Raw genomic sequence first — 9,112 nt, 5'->3', positions numbered from 1 at the left:
TTCACTCCAGAATCAAAAGAAATAATAATTTTAAGATCACCAAATTTGGATTGTGACATTATTTTCATGACAATTAATCACAATCATCTGTATACATATATAAAAGATTCCGATCTTTATGGTCGTATTCGTTTATGTTGATATAAAAAGAAGAGTATCGGTCAATAAAAGCCTTTTTTCACACTATCGGCTATGGGCTAATAGTTTAAAATCAGCCAATGATCAGGGCCGATATATCCTGTCAATCAAAAGAGGACAGGAAATGTAATTAATTTGTGCTCTGTATATTAAAAATATTAAGAAACATCACCATTTTGATGAATGTTCAATATTAATATATGAATTAATCACTTTCAGAAAATTAAGAAAATATTCATTTATCTTCAGAATCGATATCGTTATCGGCCAATGTCACTCTGAATAATTGGATAAAATCAGTATTGGCGTAGATATTTAGTATCATTACAAATCTATAAAAAATTATTAAAATATATATTTTTTAACTTATTTATATTCATAAAAAGTTACAGTAATGAAAAATGGGCATTGCTAATTACAAAAAATGGACACACCGAGGCTGTGTTACAATACAGAAAAATCTTAAGGGGAACAGACATCTTTTCTTTATTTAAAATATTTTTTCTTTAGATTTTGGAGCAGGGCCTGCAGTGAGAAACACATAAAGTGCAAGTTTTCTATGCATGCAAAACTAGAACAAGTTTTAAAATAAAAATACTCCGGGAAAACAGTAGATGCATAGTTGAGGAAGCTTCATAGTGAATGGCAATGTATTTGCATGATGACGAGTTATATGTCAAAGTGTTTGCGTTACTGTCAGTGTGTGTATGTGTGTTCTCAGTGAGGGAAGGTGTGTATGTCATTGTGTAAGCTAAGAGAGGGTGATCTGTCTCTTTGCACTCCACAGTATTTTTGACTGCAGCGGCACCGATGGATCCACATGACATTACGTGCGATGTCCTCTCCGTCTGCGCAGCGGAAGCGCAGATGCAATGTTCGGGACACAGAGGGCTTACAGCACCTGCCGTCAACGCACAAGCCGCATGTGCGAGGCCGGTAGCGTCGAACTGTGGTGCAGCCGGCAAATGTAATGTGCTCCGGTTCCCGAGACCTCAGTGTTTTTCGACACTTCTGCCCTTTCTTTATGATATAAAAATAACAGAAACCCGTTATTATACAAAACTAAGTAGTAACTCCAGACTAATAACTAATACAATAATAAAAAATAAAAAATTCATATTAATCGCCTAAGCTCCACTACACCAGGTTTGTCGGACTGGTTAGTTTGTCGGACAAAATGGTGGTCTGTCACGGATGCACATAATATCGGTGTTATGATTGGTCAGATCGTCTGACAATCAAACTGCTTACAACGGGTCGGAGAGGCAGTAGGGGTAATAAAAGTTAGCAAATTGATAAGTTTGTGACATGGAATAAAAAAGACAAAACTAAGACAGACATTGGACCTAAAGTTTATGACCATTTTTGTTGGGGCGATTGGGGTCAGATGGGGCTCAGAACCCTTCCCTACCTCCAAAGTGGGGAATGGCAAAAAAGTTTGGGAAACGCTGCTTTAGGGAAATTTGGCTAAACAAAAATAGCTGTAAATCAAAAATCCTACCCATAAATCCATTTAGAACACAAATGCATCCATTTACAAACTAATATCAGTGTACTGTAATTTGATGTATATCTCACCTTCAGAGCTGGAGTGACGTCACATTCTCGGATCTGACAAAGACGCGTCTCTCTAACAAGCTTGCACTCTGCATTACTATTGGTCACACGACTCGAGATGCCAAACCCACAGGAGGCGGAACATTCTGTCCACTCAGTGGTCTGTTGGAAACATTGAGGGGATGGAAATGGAATCTGAAACACTGGCTGGGAAGCCCACTCTAAATGAGAAAAAAGCATAGAAACAAAGAAAAGTTACACGATGTGGCGATGTCAAAATTGCAAACTTCCTGATCTATTACAGTCATGCTGCTTTACCAAAAAAACATGCAAACTAATTGGATTTTGACAGTCTGAACATAATGGCTTGTCTGGGCTCCAAATGTTGGCTTTCTAAGTATTTTCCATGTTGTTCTAAGTAGTTGCTAGGGTGCTGCTGGGCGGTTACTAGGGAGTTGCAAGGGTGTTCTCTGTGGTTTCCAGGGCATTTATATGCTATTTTGGTCATTTTTAATGCATTGATAGGTGGTTGCCAATGTCTTGCTAGGCATTTGCAAGTGTTCTGCCATAACTGTAGGTGATTGCTAAGGCGTTGTAAAAGTGTCCTAGTGGTTTCTATGGCATTCCTATGTTGTTTAGGTGTTGCCATTTAGTTTCTTGGGTGTCTGTACCTTTATGTACTTATAACTTCAAAAAGCAAATGTTATAGTAGGGTGTCCACAAGTACCACTTATAAACAGGGATTAGGAACAGCAATATAAAAACACACATACCTTGATAGGAGTCCATTCTGGACTGGAAGCTGTGAGCATTCTGTAAGAGTTTGCTAATGTGGTTGGTCGGTGCATGACGAGAGCGGCCATCCGGTGGGTCTTCCCTGATGCTGTTGTCATCATCACATACCCACTCCTCACAACAGCGACCTGCCAGGGTCTCAAGACGGGGGTTGGGACAGTGTCTGTTAGGCAGAGGGACTTGATGTGGGCAGAGGGGCATACAGCCCACCACCCCATCCATACAGTTGCACTGGTAGTGACAGCTGGGCTGGAAATCCTCTCCGTGCTGATACATGTGACCTCCGAACTCACATGGACGTCCTTGTGCGTCAGCTTTAAGATGCACACAACAACTGTCATTTTCAGTCATCGGTGTAAAAATAGACTTTGACATCATAATTTTATTGTATTGTAAAGTTTGAACTATGATGCTAGCTAGGATTTCCATAATAAACGATATATTAAAACAATCCTATTATAATGGAAAAGACTCTGTCGACTTTGCAGATGACAAGCAGATTTGGAAAATGGTTGGATGGATATTTTTATAGAATATGCTGCATTTAAATATGATTCTTCATATTCTTTATATTTAAAATTTGCTTTCATTTCATTGTTTAGCAAATATACATTCTCTTAAATGTGAAGCTCTCCAAAACACTAGTGGATGATACACAATACATTGAGTTTTAAATTAAAACATTCACATTAAAGCTCATTAAAGGCATCAGGCACCCATAAATAAATGTTCAGTCATCATTCATTCACCCTCACGTTGTCTAAAACTTGACTTTTATTCTTTGAAACACAAAAGAAGACATTTTGATAAATGTCTCAGTGGTTTGGTGCCCACACAGTGGAAAGCAATGGGGGCCAGTATTGTTGGTTACCAACTTTATTCAAAATATCTTCTTCTATGTTCTGCAGAGGAAAGAAAGCCATACAGGTTTGGAATATAATGAGAGGGAGTAAATGATGAAATCGTTTTTGGGTGAACCATTAACACATGGTAATTTAACACAGATCAACCCCTCTGTTTTCTCACCTCTACAGAGACCTCGTAGAGGGTCCCCTCCGGCCCCTAGGTGGCAATGCAGGCCCTTGATGTGGTCGCAGGGCCGATCAGGTCCACAGTCTTGGTTAAACTGCTGTGCGCACACCTTACAGCAACCACACTCATCTAACACCCAACTCACTCCAATGGGGCACGAGGGTGGAGACGGGGGGCACGAGCAGGGGCGAGAACAGCTTCTGGCCACCTGGCGGACAGCAGCAGGGGGAGGGGCGACAGATGAAAGAGGAGCGTACCGTTTGCTTTATTACATAAAACGAGGAGTTATAAATGAAAGGCTTTCAGTGCCGTTACAGCGAGGTCCGCCTGTGTTTATTTGAATTCACTGACTTACATTGAAATGTGCAGACCTGACTCTTAATACATTTCTTTTATATACCTAATCCCTTTCGATGTCATTTTAAATTATAGTGTTTATTAGCCCATCTTTTGGTTCACATTGAGTAAAAGGGAGAAAAGCAGTGATTTGGTCATAAGAATGAATTAGACAAAACGGCTGGAATAGCTAGAACCGAAAACGTATTTGGTCTCTTGTTTTACATTTAAAACAATTATTTCATGATCAATGGAATCATTGAAATAAACAAAGCACAGATTGGTCTCTACACATTTGGTACTAAAGGCTGAATTTAACCTGTTTACAAAAAGTCTACTTTTCTCTCAAACACTATAAGAATTGAATGGATTTCGTCTGCAGTATCTGCGCAGTTGCATGCGTGTTATGCAGCATAGCGGCTCGTACTCACCTCTGCTTTAGCTGAACAGACAATAAACAGCAAGACGGGGTAATAAAACGTCCTAAGAGTCCTTAGATTCCTTCCAGAACACATTTCCAAGATATTCCAGAAAAGTCCAAAATATATCCTTAATTCAAAAAAACGAGGTATCCACTTTAAAAAGTCTGCATAGGTTGTCACATACAGTGTTATGATACTATTTGTCTTTTTGTCTTCCAACTATCTGTTTTATTTTTGAGTGACTGATCCGATGACAGAGCGCACTAGTCAGAGTTACTAACCTAAAAAGGTTTGGCAAGACTGAAATCCCAAATGCCTCATCAGTCCTACAGAGGATTTCCACAGAGGCAAGTCATCTTATAGACTGTGAGAGAGAGAGGGCTGGTCCTCTGTGACATCAGCATGGGGGGGTGCTTACATTGTGAGGGGATCCCTTTATTTGTGCTGCTGGGCTCTTGGGATCAGGGTGTGAATACAAAACATGAGAAAGACTGAAAATAATCTTAGTGATGTTTATTACAGAAATCACTATAGTGAGGGTCTACTGTGTATTGCAGAAGCACTAAGAGACTTTAAAAGATCTAACCAATACATTTTAAGTAGGGTGTTCACCTGACCACACTATTTAAATGCCCATTTGTCCTGTCCTGGTGTACAACAAATATAATCATTGTGGAACAATTGAGTAGAGAATTCCAGTTGTTTTCCAAACACACACTCACAGGCAAACACAACTTTCTCACTCACGCGCAGACACACAAAAACACTTTCTACTATCCCAACACACCTTCTGCCCCCAGTGCTTCCTGTTGAGTTCTCACCCCCTTTGACTGTTTCCTACCAGCGACCGCGTTCAGGAAACCCTGGCTGTTCCATTGTTTTTGTTGGGATCTCATTGTCATGTCGTGAGGACATGAAAAGTGTTTTCTATTCATTTTGCATGAAGAGATCTGCATTGGCCCTCGGGTTTATATTATGAAATCCAGGAAAGGGAACACGGGAAGGTTCTGGCAACAGGAGCAAAAGATCGCCATGTTAATCCAAGTTTTTCAGGCTGTGCACTTAAAAGCTTTACGTTTGTTTGAGTAGCTAATCTTTAAGTTTTAATTGAATTAAAGTGTTAAATTGTCTTGCTTTTGGAAGAATCTCAAACTGTTTGCCACGATACATCTATGTAATGTATGTAAGTGTGATTGTGGAAACGCATCACTTAAAGAACTGGGCCCGTATACTAACATGCTGAAGAGAAACTCTATAATAATGTTTCAGGACGCCTAAAAGAGTTTCGGCACTAAAACTATCTCCTAAACATTTGAGACGTTAGGGTAGGGAAGAGGACTCCTAGTCACAAAGACCAACTCACAACAATGCTAAAATGGCTGTAACACTGGCAGTCTACCTTGAAACGTAAACATTTTATAAAGATTTCATGACAATGGGCTTAACCATAAAAACGACTAATATCTGCTAACTGTTTACGAGACGGGCAAAATACCTATAATTAGGTGAACATATAATTTACACGAACATCATGTGTTTATTGTGTTTTATTTTATTTGTTAGCTGTATTTTTTAAAGTTATTGTTACTTAATACAAAAAAAAAAACGGTTTGGAATGCGAAATTAAATCAAAAAGAGTTATCTGTTAGTTTAACATGTGTATATTTTATAATCTTAATTTGAATACAGCAGTAATTCTTTATTATAAGATTTTATCTGAATACGACTACATTTTATTTTAAGATCTTAATTTAAATATGTCAGCTTGAAACTCATTCTATAATATTTCTATCATTAAATGACTGACAGAGACACATCCTCTATCAGCCAATCACTGTGGTCATAGTCAATTAGCTTGCTGACATCATCCACAGCAGCGAGGTCAACCCCGCCCTTTCTCTTAGTGTAACAACACTAGACAGATGGAAGGAACGCATCATGGGAATTGGAGTGAACAAGAGGTTTAAGGTGCAGAAACAAACAAGTAGGCAAAAACATCCACGGTTTAAGTAAACAATGGGTCTGAACTTGCAAACATAACGAAACAACTTACAACTTTACAACTAGACCTGACGAAGAACATTACAAAAGACATGGTATCAATAGTGTCCAAGGGAATGTGAATTAGGTGTGTGGGTAATTATGGCGTCAACGGGTGCAAAGGATCATGGGGGGTTAATTTAGAGGTCCTATGAAAGGGAGCAGGTGAAACTGGGAGAATGCACTGAAGCTGGGGGGGCTTCGTGGTTGACGAGAGGGGATGTTACACATAGCTTAAGATTTCTTTCTGCTCCTCAGTAAAAGTTGTGAATAGGTTTTAAGTGGAAACTCCTAACTGTTCCCTTTCTTGTTTATACTTGTTTACAGCTGTCGGAAAAATAAAGAGAGAATTCCAAATTTTCATTTAGTCAGCATTCCTAGATGTACTGTGGTCATTCCAGTTCACTGTCTGTTGAATTTCAACCTCAAGAGTGACATAAAGTCATCCAACAGCAATGTGAAAGACTAACAGCATGACAACTGGGATAAAAAACAAGGTTATTATACTTTAACAATTTTGGAACTTTTCCTAAATACATGTGCAAATAATACAGTTGTATTGCTCAAAAATGAATATGAACTGGTTTTCTTTGCAGTGTTTGAGCATCTTTTCTGTTATTTTCACCTGTTTCTCCAGTCTTTATTGTCTGCAAATACATGCAAATAGAAACAATATTTTTTATTTTAAATTTGAGAGAAATATTGTTAGTAGTTGACAGAATGAAACAAAAATATATTTTTACCGCAACACAGTAAGTTCAGAAAAACTGAAAATAAAATATTGTATCAAGCTTACTATTGGGTTCAATTTAAGTGAAATGGCCGAGATTCACTGGGAGGACTCTAGCTGGGAAAATTGTATTATATTTTTAACCCATAAATATAGAAAATGCCACTTTGTGTATGTACATAGCGTTTGTAGGCTATGTGGACAAAACATGGAAATCCTCTACATTATGAGTTTGAACTCCATCCATCCTTCACTCCCTGGACTCCATCCCCCATGTTCCTCCCACTTCCAGCCCTAAACATTAGTTAATATTGAGACAATGCACTCATAATAAATGTTATGAGCAGTAGATACATAAATACTGTATATAATAGTGTTAAATACACTATGTGGACAAAAGTATCGGGACGAGCCGTTTTGACTACTGTAGTCATTTCCGTGAGCACAAATCTTGTGCTTGTGAAATATTCAAGAGAATTGTGTGCTTGTAATTTTATAGCAACTGTTTGAACATGATCCTTTTCTATTACAACATGTGTACAAGAAACAAGAAATGATTGATTCAGTCTAGTGTGAAATGACTTGACTGGTCTGCATAAAGCCCAGACCCGAACACCTTTGAGCCAAACACTCATCACCAAAACCCATCAATGACTTTTACACAGGGTAAGTCATTTAAGAACAGAAACATCTTCAAAGATGACAAACTTTAATATTGTATGGTATCGCATTAACAATTGTTTTGAATGGAAATACTGGAATAGATAAACACGTTCGTAAGGAGGGGCACCCCAATACTTTTGTCCATATACTGTATCTGTCAAACATCTACATTTGCTGTTCCAGAGGTCCTGCCATACAAAGACTGCAAATGACTTCTAAAATGAATAAATTCATGAAGAAATATGTTGTTGCTGTGGGTGTGCGTGTAATCGAATAGTCTTGCAACACACACATGAACCTTTACGCAAATATCCAGACTTGGGAATCACAAGGAGGTGGGTTGATGGGTAGAGAAAAGAAGGGAAATCGAGAAGGAGAGAATGAGGTGCTAAGAATTCCAGAGATTCCTGTCCCACAAAAGCAGGATGTGTGTACCGATCAGCTCTCACTGAATGATGACGGAGAGAAGAAGTCATTAAAAGCAGGGTGAGAGAGGGAGGGTGTTATGAACATTCGCTATTAAACAGTCTGGCCCAATCCCAGCCATTGTTTTCGAACCAGACAAACATTTCCAGAGCAGTGGTCAAGTGGACAAGGTTATATACACCTACAGTATAAAGTGTGACTTCACCAATGTTCAACTTGCTTGGTATTGTTTCTATGTCAGTAGTAGTATGTACATTCAAATGTTGATGTCTGACTTTCGCTGAGAAAAGAACATGAATTTCCTGGTCCAGGCAGCACAGAGAAAGAGTAAAAATGCCAATGGAAATGGATTTTATTTGTGATTTCCATAGTACAGCTTGTAGTCAATTTTAAAAAAGACTCCTGGAACACTACGGTCACCCATTGGTGGAAACTAAGGCTCAGGTGACATTAGTCTAAAAGTTGTTTTATTTGACTCGTTTTTAGTAACTGTTTTGTTAAAATGTTGTTTTGATTTTAGTGTTATGGCATTACCTTGTAATTTCTGCGTACGAATGATAGTACCAAACTTTTTGAGAGTACCGTCAATGGTAAAATATGTATGTGATTTATGTGTTTCAGCATGTTTAACTTCAGAAAGATTTTTTATTGTTGCATACTGTGCGTCCGAAATAGTATGAGTCACGAGTAGTATTTCCGAAACCTCAGTATGCACAAAACAGTAGGCGAGAAATACCTGGATGGTGGACACTTCTCTATCTCTTGATGCCACGGGAGCTGAGCAACGGTCAAATTAAAAAAGTGAATCAAATAAAAATAGCGGAAAATTTAAAAGTGGGGGTCTGTTTTTTAAATGTAAGTGCAGATTAATGGATTTCTCGTGAATAAATTATGTTTGTACCGACGTCTCGGTACAGGTTGATGTTAATACGTCATAGGTCCAAGAGCGTAAGGGATCACATTTCAATAAAAT

At 38.4% G+C, this 9,112-nt stretch overlaps 1 protein-coding gene across 1 annotated transcript; it reads right to left on the bottom strand.

Moving 5' to 3' along the window:
- Positions 1–602: 602 nt before the first annotated feature.
- ccn1l2 (cellular communication network factor 1, like 2) lies at positions 603–4,610 on the bottom strand. Its single transcript, XM_079468347.1, has 5 exons — positions 4,290–4,610; positions 3,517–3,730; positions 2,469–2,804; positions 1,717–1,916; positions 603–1,158 (listed from the first exon to the last, which is right to left on the bottom strand). Exons 1-5 carry the CDS (start codon positions 4,371–4,373, stop codon positions 856–858), a joined length of 1,137 nt encoding a protein of 378 aa, XP_079324473.1. The 5' UTR covers positions 4,374–4,610; the 3' UTR covers positions 603–855.
- Positions 4,611–9,112: the final 4,502 nt, after the last annotated feature.

The sequence above is a fragment of the Barbatula barbatula genome, assembly GCF_947034865.1.
Source record: "Barbatula barbatula genome assembly, chromosome: 11".
Lineage (NCBI taxonomy): Eukaryota > Metazoa > Chordata > Actinopteri > Cypriniformes > Nemacheilidae > Barbatula > Barbatula barbatula.
This window is presented reverse-complemented; position numbering and strand designations above follow the sequence as displayed.

Bases quoted from the DNA above. Each gene is read 5' to 3' on its own strand.
- ccn1l2 (XM_079468347.1), bottom strand. From the start codon at position 4,373: ATGTGTTCTGGAAGGAATCTAAGGACTCTTAGGACGTTTTATTACCCC. The intron at 2,805-3,516 runs GTGAGAAAACAG...TGCATCTTAAAG, and splicing joins TCTACGAGGTCTCTGTAGAG to CTGACGCACAAGGACGTCCA. The intron at 1,917-2,468 runs GTATGTGTGTTT...TTTCTCATTTAG, and splicing joins CAGAATGGACTCCTATCAAG to AGTGGGCTTCCCAGCCAGTG.